Source organism: Anoplophora glabripennis, unplaced genomic scaffold (assembly GCF_000390285.2).
Source record: "Anoplophora glabripennis isolate ALB-LARVAE unplaced genomic scaffold, Agla_2.0 scaffold1, whole genome shotgun sequence".
NCBI classification, from domain to species: domain Eukaryota; kingdom Metazoa; phylum Arthropoda; class Insecta; order Coleoptera; family Cerambycidae; genus Anoplophora; species Anoplophora glabripennis.
The window spans coordinates 1,428,111-1,452,616 of record NW_019417028.1 but is presented as its reverse complement, the minus strand read 5'-3'; the positions used below and the strand labels follow the sequence as shown (position 1 = coordinate 1,452,616).

General features: G+C 32.2%; 1 protein-coding gene across 2 annotated transcripts; it reads left to right on the top strand.

Moving 5' to 3' along the window:
- Positions 1 to 301: 301 nt before the first annotated feature.
- LOC108912223 lies at positions 302 to 23,704 on the top strand. 2 transcript variants are annotated; one of them, XM_018717441.1, is made up of 10 exons: positions 302 to 784; positions 10,138 to 10,310; positions 10,363 to 10,572; positions 10,856 to 10,975; positions 12,313 to 12,424; positions 12,500 to 12,765; positions 14,569 to 14,607; positions 17,147 to 17,396; positions 17,448 to 17,759; positions 19,958 to 23,704. In XM_018717441.1, exons 2-10 carry the CDS (start codon positions 10,142 to 10,144, stop codon positions 20,256 to 20,258), a joined length of 1,779 nt encoding a protein of 592 aa, XP_018572957.1. In that variant the 5' UTR covers positions 302 to 784; positions 10,138 to 10,141; the 3' UTR covers positions 20,259 to 23,704. The 2 variants fall into 2 exon arrangements, with proteins under 2 accessions (XP_018572957.1, XP_018573019.1); XM_018717503.1 differs by lacking the exon at positions 14,569 to 14,607.
- Positions 23,705 to 24,506: the final 802 nt, after the last annotated feature.

Here is a 24,506-nt window from a genome sequence, read left to right as displayed (position 1 = left end):
GCTAATTTATCAAATATAGTGGCTAGATTAAATATAGTCACTGTACTACCAAAGAGGAGACCTCGGATCGAATCCGTTTTGCTATGCTCTAACCTAATAGGCCCGCGAAATTGAAACGTTTTAAACTAAAACAATTAGATATAATTTAATAGGTACAAAATAGAAAAAAAAAACATCCAAGTAAGGTGCTATATGAATTTTTTTATGACATAATTTTAAATAATTCTGCTAATTAAATAAAAATATATATCCTTTAGATTGTTTTTGAAAAAATATACTTAACTTGAATATATTTGGTTTTGAAAGTTCATTCTCTTAAAAAAAATCAGCTATATGTACATATCCTCTACTTGGGTTGTAAGTAACGTGCCTACATATTTTATCAGTCACAATTAAGGATTAGTCATAGGTATTCTTCTCGGTTTACAACTTTTGTCTTTTTGTATGAATCATAATGTCTATAACCATAAATAACATCAATGCATACGGTCGCGTCGCCTGTCCTGCTTTCCCTCTACTTCCATAATTCCGATTGATTCCGTCACTGATAATTTTAAGCAGATGACAGAAATTTGAAGCCTGCTCGAAAACGGAACAGCAGCAGAAGCAGAACTGCAGAACATGAAAACAAATCAGATTAATCAGAAAATAACTCAGTCGTTCCTTGTATAGTGTATTGTGTTGATGGTAGTGTGTATTGTATTTCTTATTTTATGTACGATCGTGTTTTATTTTACGATAAATAAGCATATTGTGAAAGTGACTACTCTGCTATTTAATTAATGTAAGTTCTAGATTTAATTTTCTGATGTATTGGTGTTGAATAGATATTACACAGTATACTACCCATAAATTTTGTAGAAATTAAACCATTAATTATTCTAATTGGATTTAACGTCTTATTAGGTCGACTTAATCAGATCTGTCCACAAAAATGAAAAATAAATGTAGGTACAGTGATACGTAAAATGTCCCTAATTCTTAAATACCAACATTTTGTATTTTTCCCTTTCTGAACAAATTTATTTTGTAGAGTAGATTGGTAGAGGGTACACACCCCTTTTTTATTTTTAAGAAATATCTACCTGTGCCAATTTTTGTATTTAATTTTTTATGCATAGGTACTATATCTAACAATAGTTGCTATAGAAGTTATGATTGCATTTATAATCTTTCACAGCTATTGACATTTTCTTATTGACCATACTAGTATCTATATATGTAGATAGTTTTATTCTATATTTTTCGTATTATTTAGTCAATAAATTTGTGCTTTGCTGTACCATGCTTTTCAAGCTTTTAGGCCTATGTTTTTGCTATTTATAGTACTTTGCCTGAATATAAATAAGGGCTGTTATGTATAAAAATACTTTTGAAGGAAACAAGAGCATGCATGACCCCTTTAACAGTGAGTTAAGATAACTTTTAAACAAGATGGTCTTGTTTTAATAATATGAAAATGAATATCCATACATACACACAAAATGAGAAATTATTTTGGGAAAATCGGTTTTTATTTTTAATTTCCAATTTTTTTATAATGAGCTGTTGGAACTGTGTTATTATCAATTTCTTTAATGGAAAGTACCTAAGTAGTCGTCTTTATCAATGAACCTACATAACATATTTATTGTATAGTTAAAGTCTCAATTCCCAATACCTGTTAAAATATTAAGTAGGATATTTATTTAAAACCTTGGCAATGAAAAAAAAAACAAGTTGTCTTCATAAATTTTTCTCGACTACAACACCTATTTAATTGACAGGGTGAGAGTACAAAGAAAGAAATTATATGCATACAGTTTGCATCAACACATTTTTGTAACACTGAGACTTTTATTACGCATCGTCGACAATAAAACAGGTGTGTAATGTTTACGTGTCTACACTATAGAATTTGTCTTTCCAAAAATAATTAAAACGATTTTACCTAATTCTTATATGGTTGTTTTCTATTGAAAATAAATAGGTAGGTATTTATTTGCATAATGTTTTTAAATCGCTATTAATTTGTTTAAAAATTTCACATTTTTCTGTTTTGCTAGTATTGTTAGTTTAATTAAGCTATAAGGAGAAAATATAATAACTATATATGTATATTTTTTTCATAGCTTGGGTGGCTGACATATCGTTTTCTTCTTCAGAAAAAAATCAAAAACTTTTTTCTTGCTCTTTGTCGCTGAATAAAAAAATTTCCAATCAACGTTTTATGTATATAGTTGCATTAGTTCGTCTTGAGTTACCGAAATGAATACCTTCTGTCCGCTCCACAATATATAGACCACACAAATATAGAACCGACAACAAACCAGCAATGTCGAGCTTCTTAATTAAGTCTCTTGCACCCGAACCATGTCGAAAATTTCATCCAACTTATTTTTAGTTAAAATTCCAATTTCAGTATTTGTAATAAATCATCCTTTATAAGATTTTTTGTTGTTAAATACTTGTTTTTATTTTTTAACGAATTGTAAAAACGCGTAAATCAAATTTGTTTTTACTTGACGCAGTAAACAGGCAAGAAAAATATAATGTACACAATTTCTCGAAAACTATTCCTTATTTCCTAATAGGTCAGGAAAATAAGCTGTGTAATGACCATTTCGCGACTTTTTGTTTGGGCAAGCTGAATTTACCACTATAGATGCTAAATATTATGTACAATAACATATTAGTTTCCACAGTCATAAAAATGGGGGGGGGGGAGATTGTTTACAGCGTGGTTAATTGTACAATTTTTACGTAAATTCACGTTTTTCGCTTATAACGTTTTTCCGATCATTTCCACGATAATACAGCAAAGTACTTTTTTTTCGTATTTATTATGTATTATGTATTTCTGCGACAAATCGCCACAATGTACGACAACACTGTATTTGCCTATGCAATGTAAAAAATATAACATAGTGCTTTTTAATTTCTTGGGTGATAAACTTTACCCTTTACATTAAAAGCTGCACTTTACTCTCTTGGTGTACAATGTCTTACTTATTTTGGAATGGATATGGTAAATACATTTTTAAATGAAGCAAATAGTATGAAAGCGATAAGTTTTGCTTTTTAACTGTCTACTTTTTACTTTTTGTTACGTAGATTGTGACACTTATTCACAGTACGTAGCGAATTATTAATTTGATTTCTCTTTTGAAGTCTGCAACTGCATTTAATTTCATGCACGATGTCACTGAAACAAGCAAAATCCGGAGTGTCTCATCTAATTTTCGAAAAGTGTGGCTGCTTCTTGTTAAAAATGCGATTGAAAAATTATTCAATTTTTTCCATTTTTCGCTTATTTGACTCATGCCCAATATATCACTAGCACTAATGCAAAATCAGATTCAGGATAGGGGTGACAATGTTGTTTGAATCACCCAGTATAACAGTTATCGTAGCTACTATGTTTTCTGCTAAATTTTGTGGGGTAATTATTCTTTACAGGATAACAGGAGTCAGGAGTTATATAGTATAAAAATTAAACTTAATAGAAACATTAATTCCGAAAAAAAGAACTTTTCCTGTATTGCGCGACTGACATATCAGATTTTATGTGTAACAATTATCGGACATTACAGAAAACGACCTGTATCTCTTAAATGAACCAAGATATCGAAACTAAAATCCGGTTTTCTCGAAAATCACGCTTGAGGGACTTTTATACTGCTGTTTGCTCGTCTATTCGAGAAATAAAGCATTCCTTCAGAAACATTGTTAAAAAACGATTAACATTTTATTTTGTACTTTCAACTTGTTTGGTATATCGCATCTAAACGTACCATTAAATACTAGTTTCAATGGACAATCTAAACAGAAGCATCGTTACGTCACAATGCAGTCTCCTCTAAACAATCAACCTTCACATTCACAGCTACTTACGGCCTCGTTTTGTTGACTTTTATTAGAAATTTCAAACTTTTAAACATATTGCGTATACAAATTGTTAATTTATACCCACTGACGTATACAAAACACATCATGCTCTACTTTCTGGCATCGCATGCCAGGATATTCAATTACACAGTGAAATGATACCTATAAATATAAATAATTGGGCGTAATCAAGCGTGCGATTGAAAAACATGTACCTGGCTTTTGTTACATTTTATCAATTGTTTACTTTTAGTCGTAGTAAACTGAAACATTGTATTTCGCTCGATCGAAACGATGTTTCTGTTGCTAAAAAACAGTTGATTTTTGGATTTTTATTGGGCTTGAATGGAAACAGTTTAGAATAAATCATATTCCATTTTCATCGAAAAAAAAGTATAAGCTATAATTTGAACTGAAAGATGTTAATGAAATAACCAAATGGGTTTTCTACAACCCCTTAGGTATTCATATTAATTATATTTTCTTTTAGGAACCAGATTTACTATTAAGTTATAGTTAGATCAAATAAATTATTTAACAATACATATTTTTTAAATAAATATATACCCACTTTTCCGCTGATTTTTTGAAAAATAGTCAAAACTTAGAAATTATTTCGCGCTTAACGGTGGAATAAATATTTGATATTTATTTTTTTAACAACAGTGAATTAAGTACACTTTAATAAACACTTTTTGGCAATTTGAAATATTTTTATTAATTTTGTCAAGGTACATTGTAAATATTTGTGTAGTTAAATATAGTTGCAAATTCAAACGTTTAACATAAATATTATATAAAATCGTGTAGGAAAATATACACACTGGGCATGTCTAGATCTAGAATATGATGCTCTCGATGGTGCCAAAGTTACAGTGGCGAATTTCTTCAAAGCTATACGCTTTTTAAAGTCCTAAAGGTATTTTTTACCCAAAAATGCTAAAAATGTCTCCTTAACATACTTTTTAATAATGTGATATTACGCCGTGTGATTTCTTTTTGTGGCCTTACCTTAAAAACACTATTTTTGAACTGCCTATTCCTGATTTAAACCATCTGCAGACTCGACTTATAGACAAGATTCGTGAAATTAACAATACCCCGAGCATCTCAGAAAATGTCTTTAATTCTTTGAGGAACAGGTGTGAAAAGTGCTTGGAACAAGGAAGGGGACACTTTCAGCAGCTGCTTTAATTTATTGTTATAACAAGGAGGGGGACACTTTCCGCAGCTCCTTTAATTGTTTGTTATTGTTATCACGATTTTTCTTTAAAATAAAGTTATATAGTCATTAACGTTATTGAAACTGACAGCTGCTATACAGCTCGTTGAGAAATGANGCGTATAGCAAATGAACTTAAACGTCATCTGTGATTTCGCTATATCGCCGCTATCAATTTGAATATTTTCGTTTTAAAAAGCGTTTAAAATGGTGTTTTCTCAAGAACAAAAAGTGTTTATCATAGAGTCCTACTTTAGAAATGGACGCATCTTAGAAAATGTCTTTAATTCTTTGAGGAACAGGTGTGAAAATTGCTTGGAACAAGGAGGGGGACACTTTCAGCAGCTCCTTCAATTGTTTGTTATTGTTATCACGATTATTCTTTAAAATAAAGTTATATAGTCATTAACGTTATTGAAACTGACAGCTGCTATACAGCTCGTTGAGGAATGAGGTTAAGTTGGTCGCTATAAGCTACTCCCTACGTCCAATGTGTCAGAGCCAACCTCGACCACGTTTTTATTTGAACGCTCGTTATTTGCACTATATTTTTAATTATCTGTCATCAAGTGGGCTACCAATTTTCATTCAATTTATAATTTTAACAGAATATTGGCTACACTAAATATACCTATATTGATATACCTACCTACCTAATGATCAACGTCCTTTCTAATTTTTTATATACAATCTAGGTCTTTCACTCTCTAGCAACTAACACAAGACTGTTATTAAATAATTAAACCTCGGAAGTATACCTTGACTCAAATCTTCTCAAGGTCATTCTATACTTGACCCTTAACTGTAAAATAGACTTAAATAAAGGGTTTTTTGGCGAGGAAACCGCTAACCCGGTTAACTATAGTTTGTTGAGGTTTGACGTTTTGGCGAGAAATGTAGTTAACCCGGTTTGGCAGAGTTTGCCTAACCATCAAACCGGACTTGTGGGTTGGTTTGGATATTAAGTTAATATTTCTATCTTTGTTTATTTATTTTCTGTTTCGTACCATCGTACCTAGTCACTACTTCGTTTTTTTAGAGGTTTGGATAGGTATAAGTTGTAAATAAAAAAAATTGATAATGGATTAACTTTGCAAAAAATACAAAGTAAATATTTAAAATTGATAATAAAAAAATAGTAATCGAGGATCCAAATAACTTTAATCGTAGATATGCATATTCTATATTGTACTGTATAGATCTTTATTAACTTCCTTTTTGACGATACATTTACGTGGGAATAGATATTTGTGAAAAGGTAAACCCATTTTGATTTAATAACCATCTATACATTAACGTTATTTCATGGATGTGCATTTCAGATTAGGAATAACAATTATAGTATATAAGAAATAATCAAACAACTTGAGCTACGAGCACTATCATAGATTATAGGTTACGATTTTATTATTGATTAGATATCCAAACCAAAAGAATTTTTGCGAGTTCTGTCAAATGTTAACTCAAACTCTTAACACAATCAAACTCGAGCTAACCGGGTTTGATGTGGTTTGGCTCGCCAAAAAACCCTTATATAGTTTTGTAACGTTTTATTTGTACATAGTGAACCAAAAAATAAATCTGTTATCCGAATATGTGAAAATAAAAATAGTGTCTATGTTATCAAGATTTTTACTACCTACAATAGTGTCTAGTCTAAAATAACACGTTGAAGCTTTATTTTTATAGAATTTCATTTGTAAATTTTAGTTCACTCTGAAGCTGCGATTTTTTGGGCTACTTTAGGGACATATTTTATGTCTCATTTGTGTAAGTATGACCTACTCGTACCATTCTCAACTCCCGATGTAATGCGTAATGCTTTGCTAATTTGTAAAACAGAATCTGCAGAACCGACGCTTTTTATATCAGGAATGGCAAGCGGGAACGTAACGATTAAGTCTGGCATACAAACTATGTGATATTTTACGTCTCATTAGCGCCCATGTGAAATACATACGGGGTGTCCCGAGGAGAAGTGCACAAACTTTAAAGGAACATTCCCCGGACGAAAATAAGCAAAAAAGTTTATATAAACTTCTGTCGGGAAGTGTATAATTTTCGAAATATAAGCCCTCAAATTTACTATCTCAGAAAGTATTTTAATTGTTATAAATATGAGAAGGTCAGCCCCTTTTTTAAAATGTAACTATGATTTTTGGTGTATCTTTGTATATTTTGTTAAAGCAACACACGAAAAGTCTTACCTATTTTTTGTCTATCCTGAAATATGGTACAGAATGCTTTAACACCCTGTATTTAATAAGAGTCCTGTCAAAGATTTATTTAATTTACAATAATTCTATAGATATCAACATTTTGCATTAAAGCATATAAATTTGATAGCAATCGGCATAGGCAGGCATAAAAAAGTAATGTGGTCAAAAGGTAAACAGTAAACAGTAGGCACTTCTACCAAAGTGTACAGAATATTTATTCTGTAAACTTTGCTTCTACTATCTTATTACGAAAGCATTGGGTTCTCAGAAATTTTAAAAGACGGCGTTTACAGCTTCAAAAATTCGACTTTTTAGTACTTAACTGAAACTTATCTCAGCTAATGTTAGTTCTTCCGATTGCAGATGATTGGACAAATTAAATGAAATTTACTTAAATTTTAGAATTTTTCCAAAATTTTCATATATTTTCGAAAGTACGTGTCTAAAAACATTTGAGAACTACTGCTTTAAACTTTCGAGGTGACTCATCAAATGGATTAATTAAATAAATTGAGTATAATAAAACAACCTTGATAATCAATCATAACAATAACGGCATCTTGCAGCCTGCCTTCTACCTTATCATATCAGTGTATCATGTTTTACTTTTAAATTTAAGTCGCCTACAAGTAAAGTACGTTCATAGATTCAGGAGAATGGTTAAAGTTGAATTTTTAATATATCGCGTCTGTAATAATAAAAAAATAAATTGTTTTAAAGATAATTATTACGAAAATACATAATAAATATTAATTATAAGAAATAATCATAATTAATAGGTAATAAAAGTGTATTAATTTCATTCACTTTCACTATCAGTATCATCATCTATGTTAATGATAAATTCACAATATGAAGAGAATGTTTTACATGTGAAACACAATTTCATTTTTCCTGCTATTTATAAGTACATAGTTGTTTCAAGTAATATCTAATTATTGGTATAAAAGAACATTGCTAACACGAAAAAGTTTTGAATTTGTTTGAATTACCTTAATAAATTTATAATAGAGTAAAAATATGTTCTTGGTTCACATAATGTTAAGTTTACAAGATTCTCATCTATTTATCCCATCAGAAATAGTTTACTTGTTTGGTTCCACAAAGTTGTTATTTTTAGTAAACATTTTACGTGAGCAATAAATTCATTTGCTATTAGCTGTTTTACATTGCGATTCATAAATTATTTCTTCAAATAGTTTCGTGGAGAAATTGAAGAACTGTAACGCACCAAATCTGTTATCAAAACTTCATGAATTTATTAGATAATTTCTTCACGAATTAAGAACCTGTTCTATTTTTGTCAAGTTCTTGATGAAGTTTAGAACAACCAACAAATAAACAGTTGGTAGTAGATATATCTTTTTACGAATAAATCAGTGAATTAATTTATAAGAAACGTTGTAAAGTTATTCATGAATAAATTGTATAGATTTAATCTCTAATTTTACGATGGACATTAACAATTCGAAGCAGCTAATCATTCTCTTAAATCTATTAATATACTTTAGATGATTACCGTTACCAAATATGTAAACATAATTTGTAAATTACAACATATTTTTTATTTTTATCGTTAGATGCGCCATTTATTTTTTTAAATGGATGTTTTACCAAATATGAACATTATGTCACAATCAGTATTCATTTTTATCTCTCTAATCTAAGATTATTTTTAGCATTTTACAAGTTAAATATTATCTCAGTGTTAATTCCTTCCGTGAGTCATTTTCTTAGAAAATGGATTACCTACCCACAAATCTATTATAAATTTGTTCAGGCTTGTATATTGTATTGTATTTTAGTGATATTAAATTAGTATTCGATGCACATTTTTTGGAATATGATGGAATTCATCACGTATTTTTTTACGGTCATTTTAATTTACAAAATTTTGTACGTATTAGTATTCATAAAGCCTTTACCTAAAATATTCAAAGAAATTTTGGCAAATGTCCATATGGCCCTGATTTTTTATTTAGATTTAACACGTTGACTGCGGTACATACCCCGGGGGGTATGTACTCATTATAAAAAATATGCGAATCTCAATAATCACATTTTTACTGTATCTTGTGGAAGTTGCAGAATTTGTAGTTTTTAGAAATAATGATTTTTCTATTATTTTCTTTTCAAAACTCTTTGCGAATGAAAACGTTAGTATCCTAGGATATATAGTTACAGATACATGCAAGTTTATAGCAATAATTGTGTTATTTTTAATTTTATAGGGTCAAATGTAAAAAAAATTACATATCCCCAGGGATATGTACCGCACACAGAAGAAGTTTTGTTACATATCCCCGAAGATATGTATCGCAGTCACGGACAAAGTACATTGAGATTATCTCGCAGTCAACGTGTTAAGGGGGAAAATTTTAGAAATTATACAGGGTAGTCTTAAAATCGTCTCTTGGTATTTTTTATAGTCACAAAATTAAATTTTCTTCGTAATTTTAGTATTCCATGTTTTAAGTTTCACAATGCCGTAGCTTTAAGAAAAATGAGAATTTTGTGAAAATTAAGAATGCTTATGTCTATTTAACATTTGATTGTTAAAAAAAATTGAGGCAAGACTACACTATTTAAATCCTTTATTTCCCAAACTTCATACCAAATTATTTCCTCATGAAAGTGTGCATATAAGTCATTCCCTAAAAATCAGTTTCCCACGCTTCATTAACGAAATATGGTGACTCTAAATTTCACTAGCCATCGCTATTTTTAAGTAAAGCTAAATTGTGATCAATTATTAGCGTAGACTGTTCACTTATAGATCCTGTTTTGCCTAGTACATTGTTTATATCTAACCAGAATTATTCGTTGCAGCAAAATGACTGAATCAAATGAATCTGAACAAGTCATCATGACGCCGAAATGTAAAACTGCCAATTCCACCACCCTCATCATCGAAAGGAGGAAAATTGTGAAAACAGACGATAAAATGCATGTAGCCGGAGGGGAACATACAGGGATTATTATTAATAAAGAAGCTTCTACAGGTAAACGATTTATCTGTTATTAGTTACCTACTTCACGTTTTTCACATTTTAGCGAATGGCGAATCGGCTCCGGCACAGCTCTCTTTAGAATTCAGAGTATTTTTAGTAAATAAGGAAACAGGTAAACATACGCCTGAATCTCGTACCTTAAGGTTCTGGTTTAGGCCTGCGAAGGCCGACCAAGATGATGTCGATGGAGAACAGGCTGGTACCGCTCAGGACTTTTTCCGAGAGTTGGTCAGTCCTCAGGAATTTCCTAGAGGTAGGATTCAATTTTCTAAAAAATTTGGAAAATATATGGTTTGAAATGTCCTGCAAAGGTTGTCGACCTACTTATTTAACACACCCTATAATTGTCAGAGACATCTCAACACCTCTTCATAATGTTACTTCTCAGTTAATGGAATATTAATATAGAATTCTCAGAGTTCCTAGGTTAAAATTACACAAAAATTCCAATTTAGATCTTTTTAGATTTTTTTTATTGAATTGCGTTAATGTCTCCCCGAAAATTATACGCGCCAACTTTAATAAATATTTTTCAGATTACGTCGGTTTTATAAAAAAAATAATGAAACTGATGCAGCACAACTACCAAAGCATAATCAAGTTAGAAGTAGAACTGAAGCAACTGCAAGAACCTGTCGAGGTCCCATCTAGGCCACGTAAGTTTTATAAATCAGAAAAATTATGTACCAAATAGATTCGTGGTTAATGACTTTCATAAATTTTTTATAGCGCCACCTGGCTACTGTCATATCCACCTCAGTTCCCCCACTTTGTATCACTCAGGTTTGGGTTGCTTTTGGGTGTTATACCGCAAAAATAATCAAACTAACAAACCAGTGCAGTCCTATTTTCTGTTTTGTGAAATTGCACAATATGTCGTATTAGGTGTTAAATAATCAAGTAACCTTAGGCTTTATGTCATTATGATTTAGCGAGATTTTTATTTTTATTTGATAAAGATTGTGTGAAAGCGAATGCGATTAATTTGAAAACAATTTAATAAATTCAGATTGTTCTTTGAAAGAATTACATTTTTTCGGAAATGATCTTTGAAGTGACAGTATAAATATCTGTATCTCAAATTCCGTATATTAGTCGGATCTTTGTTATAGTTTTGCTGAATTTTATTAGGCCTTCAAATGTCTTCTGCATTTTATAAATATTTCAGTTTATCTCTTGTGATAACCAAGATGCTAACGCTGATGCTTGAAATTTGGGATGTAACTAAAATTAAAATGCCAACACTTAATAACTTTTTTACCTCATTTAAGTAAGTTGAAAATTTAATTAGTACCAAAATTATTTACTTTTCCGTTAATTTATAATAATTTAAGTCTATGCAGGAAAGTCAAAGCAGCTAACTATTAAGTCCCAATAAATGAATGATTCTCAATAATAACGGTTCATATATTTATACATACTTGCATGTACAGTAGGGTGGACCAAAAAAAACTAATTTTTTTTCGTGTCTTGTGAAAATATGTTAGTTTATCATGTTTTAAGAGCCCCCTCAAAAAAATCAGCTCAAAAAATTTTTTTTAAAAGGTCGCTCAAGATTTTTAAAAATTTCCATAATCGTCAAAAATTGAATTTTTTTTTAATATATTTTCTCGTTATTTTCTCATTTTCTAGGTTGAAAAAAATCTCGATTCTGAAAATTTCAAATCGATACTTTAATTTCTAAAGGCACTCATAATTATTTTAACTTAGAAGTTTTGTACCTAAAATGTTTTCGAGCGACCTCTAAAAATAAATATCAACGAACTAATAATTTGTTTTATTGAATTTGATGAACACAAGAATAGAAATAAAGGCTCTGTAGGCTTGCTACATCTGGCCGATAAGGGATCAAAGTGAACATACACGTGAAATTGTTTGAAATTTTCCTAAGACTTTGGCCCTTACCATGTTTTCTAAATGAAAGATCAAAGAAAATTAGAATGTCGTGTGAATATCGCCGTACGTATCTTACATTCTTCATTTTGTTTTCTAGTATCCACAGAAGAGAATTCGCTGGGCAACATAGTGGTGCTTACGATTGAAAAAGTTTTAGAAATAATAGAATCGTCATATCCTAACCCCATTACAATTAAAGATGTAGCCAAGTAAGTAAAAGCCTGTACAATACAGCAAAACTTATTTACATGTATGGATGTCACGATTTTTCTGTTTAATTTTAGAGAAAATGGTTGGGACGAAGAAGAGGTGGCTCAGTGCCTTGCCGCCCTCCAGTCCCGACAGCTGGTAAAAGCCATGGACCACGGAGCCTTTACAAGGCAACAATCGCAGCAAGACTCCCACCAAGTAACCATTGTGAAACAAATGCCAACGATGGTAAGCTCAAAGCAACCGAGTATTGCTATTATCACCGCTCAATATTGTGAAAAGTTGGCTGTGGACGCTATGATCGAGAATAAAGAGACTTTCGTTCGGTACACTACGATCGGTAAGTAAATTTGAATATTACTTGTCGAATATTATTACCCCTCTTTCTCTTTCGCATATTCCAAACAACAATGATACGACAAATTTTTAAGGTGGCGGAGAAACTAAAAAGTGATATTAGTTAACTTAACTGGTGAAACTAATTTATAATCTGTAATTGACGTAATCATTGTTAGTTGAATAAGGTTGTTAGAAATTATTTTTTCTAAGTCTATTTTGCAACTACAGAATCTTTCTAGGCCAAAAAACCTAATACGCTAGGTCAATACTTGATTTTTATAGCCAACTACAGAGCATTCATAAATGATTACAAGCCACGTGACCAGCAATTTTATTTGGAACAGTAATTTTATTGACGTTTTCAGTTAAATTCACAACATTCTGTTTCACCAGCTGTGATTTACGACTAATGAGAAAAGGGGAGATTTAAGGATTTTTAGTTGACAGTACCAATCGTGCAATGTTGGTTGCTTATAATTGGCAGTCATGTGGCTTGTCAAGAAAATGTATTTTTATTTATTTATTTATGTGAGCAATTAGTTAGTGTCTCAATGGAAACTGTTTCTCATTTTATAAAAAGTTTTTGTTTCATTTGAAATAAAAATTGTCCTTTAAAAATGTAGAAAAGTGATATACAGGCTGTTACAAATTCGCTTCTCACTACAGGGATCTCGAAAATGGTAAGAGATACAAACTAGCTTAAATGGGGGTAAAGTTGCGTATATTTCGAAAACTAATCTTGTTAGCCTTGATTTTTTAGAGGCATAATGTTGGTCTCCTGAATACGTAACATTGCCCCCATTTAAGCTACTTCGTACCTCTTACCATTTCCGAGATCCCTCTAGTGAGAAGCAAATTTGTAACAGCTTGTATATGTCGGGAATGTGCAAAAACTCAAATGCTCTTCAAGGATAGATTACTTTTACTTTAAATCTTGCCAAAAAAATTGTTTGGCATTTGACAAGTGGTTTTTGCTGTTTACTAGATACTGTGAGTGTAATTAAATGCTGTTATTATTTAAAAACCATGTTTTTAAAAATCCGTCTGCACATTTAGGAAATGGTGCATTCTTTTTGTGAAAATTAATAAATGCAAAAATCCTTTAATTCTTCAAGTCCACAAATTAATGAGAAAATAAATAGTTTCAATTGCATTTTCTCATAAATTGTCTTATTAAGAAACTTAAAAACTTTTTTGTTGCTAGGGCCTAAAGTTACTTCAAAGTAAAAATAGACTTGTTTCAACGATTCAAAACAAACTGGTCTCGTGCATTTTAAACCCAAAATCAAGTTTTTGATTGTTAAATTTTGGGAACTATCAAGAACTGAGCATATTATTCGTCCATCATTCCTTCCATTGGTTACAATGTGATACGACATTAAATAAAACAGTATGAAAGAGTTTGTTAAAAACATAATTTGCAAATGTATTCATTTTCCAATTGTATTCAGGTTTTGGGTATCACATGTACTGTGTATAATGTATGCTTAATCTTCTGTAAAACCTTTGTCTTACAAACAAAAAAGTAGTTTGAATCTTTCAGCAAATATTTCAGTTTCATATGCGATATTCAAAGGTGTAGAAATTTAAGAAACTACATTAGCGATTCTTTTTTATTGAATATTTGTCGTTAAAGAATAATTATTTTTCTCGACATATCGCATACCAGAAAACTTCATTACCTGTAAACGGAAAGTTATTTATTATATAAAAACGTGTTAATGAATTCATGTAAATAGTAGAACATGTAGAAAAGAATATAGAGGATTCACAGATTAATTACTAAACTAAATATAAAATATAGGTCCAACCAGTCCGACAGGAGAAACGAGACCACGATTCGGTAAGATTAAGAGGAGGGTTAGCTTCATCACTTAGAATGGGAATTGTGCACATTTTGTGATGTCACCAAATGTTTTATTTGTACATACAATTCACAGGTCACCTCATCACCTTTTCTTTGTGTAATTTGTACATATGCTTCTATTATGCATGGACGACAGGTGCTTTATACAAATGGGCAGAATAACTAGAATAGAGAACTAAATAAGAGACGATATTTCTCTGCGTCATTTTATCATTCGTTAAAATTAATTTTGGTTAAGTCGAATGAATTTCGTATCATCCCATTCTAATATTCACAGGGATACAAATTTGAAATTTAACTAGCATAGATTAAAGTCATATTGATTTAGTGCTATCAACTTCGAAATGGAACACCCAGTATATATTTACACAGTTCGACAGAATGACTGTGACATATAGTTTGAAAAGAATATGTAATATGACGCAGTACTTAAAAAACTGGCCGATTTTCTAAACTCTACAGATTTCCAGCTAATGAGTTGTAAATAAAAAATTAATTTGTTGCCTTTTGAGTTGTTAACACGTTTGTCGACACATTTTTATCTGCAAAAATACCATTCATCTTTAACATAGTGGTATGATTTATATTAGCACTTTCAAAGGTGGACAAATGTGCAAATATTTTGCAAATCGATGTAAAATTGGAGGTGCATCTCTTCTGACTTGTCCCATTTTTAGTACCCCATTTCAGAACTATGCTCACAGGGACATTATTTTCTGTTTTCACCAATATTTCACCTAAATATTGTGGACCTAATTTTTGTCGCGATCTGTCCAAATTTTAATGTGAAACGGATATTTCTTTATCACTATCGAAATGTCTAATTTTTTTAAGCCTGTGTACAATATGCTGCATAAAAAATATCTTCACCCTAGATTATTGAATAGCAGCATCTTTCACAAATCGATTTTTAATATTGCCCACGAAGAAATGTATTAAATATTAACACACACTGTATTGCACTTTCATTACAATTAAGCATCTTGCCACCATTATTGCATTCATTTTTTTTCATGATATTTCACATCAGTTTTCGGTTCATTTGATTTGAAGAAGAAAAAAATCGTTTTAACTGAACCTCGCTATTAGGCATACTTTGTACAAAAATAATAATAATAATAATCTTGTGCTAATGTTAAAAAGGGTGTTTAAAAAAGGACTGGAGTGATTCTTTTGATTTAAATGATGTTTTTTTTTGTCTGAATAATACTACCAATAGGCAAAGGGGCCTTTGAATAAAAATATTTATAGTGTTTTGTCATTGGAGATAGTACATACAGGTTCGGAAAGTCCCCATGGTACATCGGCCGTTACGTGAGAGCGATAAAGTAAGTCGTAGAAATCCGTGCGATAGACAAGGATGGTTTGCACGGATTTCTTTACTTTGTCGCTCTCATGTAAAGTCAGATGGACCATGTGAATTTTGTATATGTACGATACAAGCAATTTCTTTAATTGACTTTAAAAATTTCTGTTCAAGTGAATCTTGTGATGTATAGTCTTTCTGAAGTCAGTTAAACATGTAAAAAACGCCTGGCAATAAAATTTAATGACTTTCATAGGCGTCCCTAAAATAGTTTTCTGCTAAAGATAGAAAATTATAATAATTTGTATATAATGTGTAGAAAATTTCTATTATATGTTCATTTGGCCAACAACATATTTTAATTATTTATGTCCTCAAACAATTTTGTTATATTGATGGTAAATTTCATTTTGTTCCATTTCAAAAGGTCTCCAAAATGCCATGTTGTAATAATAGTATTTCTCCCTTTCGGAATTGTAATATCAATGATTAATAGAAGGTACCTATAATAAATTAAAATTGCGGGAATCACACCAAATTCCACATTGCTGCACTGCACTGCTGGGCAATTTGTCAGCCACTTGTCAACAGCTGAGATTCATTGCCCAGTGGCCCAATGCAGCTGTGTTTGCATTTCGTTTGCCCGTGCTCGCATTCTTCAACTGGACATATACATTTCTACCACCTCCATGTTTAGTTCGACCAGACCTGTATATGGGTATGGTTAAATAAATGTGGAAACAAGTTTTTCAAATATTTCAATGCCGAGTTGCTGCGTCAGCGACCCAACCTGGTACATGCTTTCAATCTCTTGGTACTTCAATTGATATCGGAAGGAGTATACTAGACTATGAACATGTTATTACAGAAAACTTCTTATTCAAGTAACTCGTCTTTGTCTCTATCATATAGTTGAACTTTCTATTAATACATAGATGTCCCTTAAATTAATTTAACTTTAATATTTTTTAAATTGCTATCTAAATAATGATTTTACACACGAGGTCGAGTTTTTTGCCGCATTATTTCATTTTACAGTGACAATGCGAAAAGGCGGGGAACACCCCATTTCACTGGATAAATACACACGTATTTTCCTCATTTTTGACTAACTAATCACTGTGTCAATATTAACCCTTAAATGTCCTTTGGTGTAGATTTTTTTAAATTATTAACCGTCCCTTTAGTTAATAATGCGTATAATTCTAGGTGAATCCAACGTGTACACTTTGGGCAACATAGGGGCCCACAGAATCGTCTGCACCAAACTGCCGACAGTTGGGCATACCCGCGAGGCTATGACGGCTGCGGGAAATACAACAACTCGACTGCTGGGCACGTTCCAAAAAGTCGACTACGTGTTTTTGGTCGGTGTAGGTGGTGGTGTACCGCATTACACCGACTACAACAGGCACGTAAGATTAGGCGACGTGGTAGTTTCTTGTCCTACGAAAAACAAGTAAGTGGACTGAATTTCGATAACAAACCAAATTTAATCCGGTCATTACAGGAGCATCTACTTGTACTGCGGAAACGCACGTGCGACGGACAAAGGTTACGAGTACGAAATAAAACCATACAGTCCTTCCAACTTTAATCTCCAAGAAATCGCAATGCAACTGAAATCGTCAGCGGATCAGGACGCCAGCTCTACCCCGCCGTGGCTGAACTACCTCCACGACGGCTTAAACATTCTGAGTAGCCAAAACGAACCAGACTTCAGGGCGCCTAGTAGCAGCACCGATAAGTTGTATATGAGTATCGGTGAAAGGGATTTGATCGAGGTCGCACACCCCACGCCTCAGGACAATGCTATAAAAAGGTGAGTTTTTTTGTGTTGTAATAAACTAATGTTAATTAAACTTGTTTTGATCGAGCCGTTTTAAATATTGTTCAATGCATTGCGATTTTGTAGTAATGAAAATTAATTATTGTAGCATATTTTTAGCTGACAGACGAAAATGAAATTAAAACAATTTGCACAAAGAGAAACATTTTAAATTACTGTTTATTTTTAATTTTGAACAATTTCTGTATATATCTCTATTTCTGCCTTTAATAACACAGCTCCACAAAAAAAATTCGAAAAAAGTGCGAGAACCCAGACTAGAGTTACTTGGGGTTGCTGAATCCAAATCCGAGGTCAGTTTTGCTCCGTCACGTCAGGATTTTTCATAACCTTAAAAATTAAGCCCCAAAACCCTATATCTCGGGAAATCATTAATCCCCGGGCATTTTAATCCCAATAACCCCATAACCCCTTAACACCATAAGCCCATAACTCGTGAATCCAACGACCCAATAAACCCCATAACTCATGACCCCATAACCTCAAAACCCGACCAGCAACAGAGATACGCATCTCTAATGCCAGAAAATCGCAGTAAATGGGCTGATGAGCAAAGTACCGCAAACCTCACAAAAATCAGGCACCCCGAAGGGAAATCCTACCATATCCACGTCGTTCGGCCAAATGTAGGTATAGTTTCGATAAAAAAGGGGTTATAAGATGATGGGGGTTTACGATACTTTGACCAACAGCCCACTTACTGCGATTTTCCGGCATCAGAGATGTGTGTCTCTGTTGTTAGTCGAGTTTTGAGGTTATGGGGTTATAGGATTTATGGGTTCACGAGGTTGTGGGCTTACGGGTTATGAGGTTATTGGGATTAAAATACCCGGGGATTAATGATTTCCCGAGAATTTGTAAGGTTATGAAAAATCTTGATGTGATGGAGCAAAACTGACCCGGATTTGGATTCAGCAACCCCAAAAACGTATAGTAAGACAAATCTGGGTTCTCACACTTTTTTCGAATTTTTTTTTGTGGAGTTGTGTAATCTTCAACATATAACAAATTTTCTGTCTAGATAAATGTGTAATTTATGCACATGTTCCTATTAATAATTATTTAGGTAACGTTTTGTTAATTTATAATGTAATATTATTAGACTTTGGCTAGGCATTGTAATACATCCTGTATACATTTATTTTCCATCACGATTAAGTACCCATTAAACATGTAGGTACGTTAATCGAATTTTGTATATTTCAATCTAAGGACCGTGAAAAAAGTGGAAATCAGAAGAAAGCCTTTGAAATCAGCCAGTTTACCGAAAAAGAAGACAGCCAGTGCAACACCTAAACATATTTTAAAGAAAAGATTTTTTAGGTGGGAATTCACAGTAAATGATTCATTTATGCTTAGTTACGTTTAATTTGCAACACATAAATTTATTAATTATATAACTGGCTACAAGTATTTGCACAAAGTATAGGAAAAAAAATAGTTTTTCTTTTTTTTAAAATACAAATACATTTCCATATGCAATTGTAGAGTAACGAAGTAGTCATTTGGCTCACCTCGCACCTTGTCTGTTTAGAAAAGAATAAACAAAATATTTGTGATCATTTCACAGACGTAGGAAGAGGAAAATAAGGCACATACTGAGCATCTTGCCAATTTCTCACTCCTATCACCCGTCACCACCACACTGTTTTGTTGTTGAGTCGCTCTCATCTGAGAATAAAACTGTGACAGAGAAGTCATGACATAATCTGCTAATAGTCTACACATTAGTAGAGCACATAAAAAATGATGTACCATTTTACCAAAACACACTATTGCTACAATTATAGCTGCAATAGATTACTACTGAAACAAGAGACTGTCATGTGCAAGGATGACAGTTAAGAAACAACTAATTTTAAAGCGAACAGTAGAAACAAAAAAACCACCAACAGAATATTGAGGTTATTAATCAGTGTTTTTCTTTCATGTTCAAAGTATATGTTTCTTGCATCAGTGTTTATTTCGTAAGTGTATGAATCTTTGACAATGCCTTGTACATTTTTCTACGATTTCTGACTACCGAACTATTACTGAGCGTAATTTTCGTAGCACTCTTCGTCTCCATTGGCCCATTTGTTTCAAAAGTTATCAGCAGAATTCTTATTTCCATTTTATCAAAATTTTTCGGTCACGACTGTCTGCAGACTAATTATTTTTCTGTGCTCTAGGCAAGAAGGCTGTCCGAGGATCCACCTATCTCCAATCGCCTCGGGCCGCATGGTGGTCAAAGACGACCGTCTGCGGCAACAGTTCGCGGCTCAAGTGGGCGCCCTCGCTTTCGACTGCGAATTCGACTCTGTGATCGAATCGATCCTGGGCAACTGCAAGGATAGCTTCATTTGCATCAGGGGAGTGTCGGATTACAAGGACGGCACTAGACGAAAGGAATGGCAGCCGTACGCGGCCCTGGCCGCAGCGAGCGTGATGAAATCGATTATTTGCGGGATGGAAGCACCGACAAACGTTTAACGTTATCACTAACGGTCTACTCAATTCAGTTTCTTATGGTGCCTGTTAGGCCTAAATCAATATATACAATATTTTTTATCAACAACTTTACTTTAAGTCAACGATTAATATTCTTCAGGGCACATATTTTCAATTAATTGGCGTACTATCCCATTATTGTGAACTAACTGACTGCCAGTGATAAAAACACGTGTTTGAAAAGTCATCGATAAATTAATTAATCATTAATTAGTAGATTTAGGTATGAATCGATATATGTAAGATCAAAAAAACATTTTTAGATGAAGACTAGGTTCTGGCCTTACACTCAGAGTTATAGCATGTTATTCGAAAACTTTTAATATCTATGAAAAGTTTGTAGAATTTAAAAATTTATCAAAGTTACCGTGATTTAGTGATCCTAGGAAATCTTCACGTCACCAATAAATGAATGGAGACTGTGTAATTTTAGATGTAGGAGCAAATTTCCGCCTAGAGAACTGAACGAACGTAGTAATTTTGTTTTTAAATAAACGACTGATAATTTATATAAATTAATTGACCAACAGTTAGGGTTACCAGATCCGGACGCGTGATCAGCAAATTTAAAAAGTGACGTGTTAAACCGCTAAGATGCTATTGATTTACACTTATTCACTCTAGATTCTTCTGTAGCTCGTTCAAAAGCGGCAAATTACAAATTTCTTTATAACAAAAAGTAATTCGAGTTCCAAACTCATTCCATTTTATAGAATATGTGCGTTAGAACGGAGGAAAGTCTGTTAGCGTCTCTGTTTAGACAGAGATGCAGACAAAGGTCAGTGAAGACGTCAAAATAAATTTTGTCTGTTGAAGCGTTTTCCTGGCCGATCGGGCCACAGCGGGTCGTTATTTTGCCGTTAGGCACCAGTTCCGATTTTTCAGACACTACTTTCGCTTTAAAACTAGATTTGAACATTTTCAATTTTCTGTTTACATTAGCGGAGACCCACGGATTCAAATAGCCTGTGCAGGCTTCACCCAGCGTTAGATCGCCATAGCTCATTTTGAAAACTTGCGACTGCGAAGCCGAAGATCTGCGGTTCTAATCGTGAGTGGGTCCCATTTTTTCTTTTTTTTTTTTTGAAAAATGTTATATATTATTTAAATATTTACTTACAGAGAATGCACCACAGAGCGGTGCTCGGGGGCCGAAGGCTCGAGAAAAAAGTCAAGTCCGCTTCAATGGACTTGCCTACCTTTCTAGTGTAATTTTAAATATCGACTTTTGTATTTTTTATTACGCTGTAAAATAAAAAAATTACGTTTCAACGAGCAAAAAATTTAGGATAAGTCTATTACATAAAAAATATTAAACTAAAAGATTTGGTAGATGAAAGGGTCATTTTCGACGTTAATCTAGATGAATAAAAAGACCCAGATCGAGAAACAGCAGATCTTGACGCACAATAAATTCACTAACTTGCAATTACCTGAAAGATATGCATAGGCAGATTTTAAGAGACACCCGTTCGAAATTGGATAATCTTGTACCATTATTTTCACGAGTAGAATCTAATGCTCATAATTTCTCAACACCCTGTATACAGGATACCAGGGATTAGCCTGTAAAGGATATGTCCAAGCGAAAAGGATGTCTGGTAACCCTAGAATTATGTACAACACTGACGAAAGAAATTAACACATTACTTGAAATTTCTGAGAAGTTTGAATTTCAATATTTTCTGACACATACAGGGTGGTCAGTTTTAAGGTTTACACCGTTGGTATCCCTTGAACTAGAAGATTTACAGCAAATGATACTTTGTTTACTTTTAAACAGAAACGTCAAAATTTTCATTTGTTTTTTTCATGGCCACTACGATTAAATCAAATAAATCATAAAATTGGTCCTTAATAAAATCTATTCACTCAAGTGTTATACATCGTTAAACTCAAAATTTAATGCTTCATATACTGACGCAAAAATCCAATATGGCATCCATAAAAAAGTTGAAGGTTTATGCAGGGGCGGCTTTAGATAAAATTTTCTCCCGGGCGAGAAGGTAATTTGGCCCCTTTAAACCAAAAGAATAATTAGAGAAAAATAATCGCTTCGTGGTAACGATGTTTCTGTTGCAGTGTAGCCTACACTATAGATACTGTTCATGTTTGAATTTTTAATTTTCACCTTTGATTTGGTGCCCTGGGCAGTCGCCCGGCCCTTAAGCCACCCCTGGGTTTATGAAAACATAAGGATCTAGGAGGCCTAGAAGATATTTTAATTTAACAGATAGAGTATATGGCCTTGTACGTACCGATTTTTATAACTCGATAATAAAAAAGTTATGGAAGAAGAAAAGACAAGTTTTCAGCTTATTTCAGGAACGATGCAACTTATCTCCAATTTCTTTCCATAATCCGAAACGGCATGAAGATATTGATATTTTTTGTAATTTAACCAACCCTGTAAACATTCTAGTTCAGGATATACCAATAATGTACACAAAGTGCCCATTTTTTTTGTTGTGAAGTGATATGCGGCGCAAATTGTACTAATTTTCAGTCATGGTTCAATTTTGATCAATATTTTGTATTATTTTGAAAACGAAGTTTTCCGGGATTTTGATAACACCCTGTGGAGTACACCAACATTATCAGCAAATCCAAACAATAATCACACACTGTATCCTGATCTGTTTTTAAAATGGGATTTTTAAATTCACCTTATCTCTATTATTAAAGGAAACATTTATTTTAAACTGTGTGAAATTTTATTTGAAATGTGTACGAAAAAAATTAAATTGATTTAAACTTTCATGACGAGACCAAAAGGGCTAATATTCAGTGCTTCCTGCTCTTGCTCGAATAATTGCCTGACGTCTATGCATAAAAAACTTAAGTTTTTACTTACAATATTTTTCAGGCAACAGAATCTTGCAGTTTTAAATTTAATTTAATTTTAAATGTGAATCAAAAACGAGCATTTTAAGAACAGATTACATGACAGTGTGATTATTGTTTGTATTTGTTGACGGTGTGCTCCACAAGGTGTTTCAAAAATTCTATAATAATTTATTTCCAAAATAACGCCTAATTGAATCCAGACAAAAAGTCAATACAATATTAATAATCCCCACAAATCACTCTAGAATCTAAAAAAAATCATCGTATTCGTATAAATACGTCAGAAAATATTGAACGTCAAACTTTTCAGAAATTTCAGGATGCGTTAAATTTTTTCGCTACGCTGTATTTTAAAATTTCCATGTTTTTATACCTGTGTTGATTAAAAGTACGTATGCATTTTAAATTTATTCCATAATTGTTTTTACTTGCCATATATTTTTAGTCGGGCCGATGTATTGGCTGAAATAATGCTATTTCTTTATGTAGTCGGATGTTAACTAAGTCTATTTTATTTGTATTTATACACAAATATATCCATTGTTTTCTGTAAAAGAGTAATATATTCCATTATTTTGTAATTATATAATATATATTATTTAATTCACCGAAATCCGTTGTTTTAATATTAATAAAATAACATTTCCTACCCTTCTTCATAACCTTCATAATTAATTAATTAATCTGAACCAAATCTACTTACAATCAGTGGCGTCGAAATTAGGAGGGAGATGGTGGTTTGAACTTGAACTAGTGGCGCCGAGTACGTTCGTTTGTGAAAAAATTCAAGCGAAATTCGTGAAAATAAAATAAAATCTGACCTTGAAAAGGGCTAATATTTTTTTATAACCAACCGTTAGATATTAATACAAAAATATATTAGTATTACATTAAAATTTAAATTTGTAAAAAAGTACAAAAACGCCTATTTGCATCTATCAGTTGCTTAGCAAAAAAAATATTTTATAAATCTCAATTTTCTAAATAAAAAAAAAAATCAATATTCTTATCTCAGGAAAAAATGTTTTCAAAACAAACTTAAAAAAAATTTGCTTTACTTATTTTATCTGCTCCGTAATTAATCTATGCCATGAACACCCTGTATATGATTACTCAAATCCTGCGAGCGATAAAATTACCATTAATGAATTTAGTGTGAATAAAGTTCCAATTGAAAATATTACACGATAAAGAATAAAAGAAATAAACGTTTTAATCACATACATTTTGAATAAAATCAGAATGAATAAATTCTAAATTTTCTCACGTTATTAATCAAATATGTCCACAATTACTGCTTACAGGATGTGAGAATGTGATTATCAAGCCTTCACAGTATGCAAGATTACATATCCACTATGTATTAATCCAATTAGGCTGAAT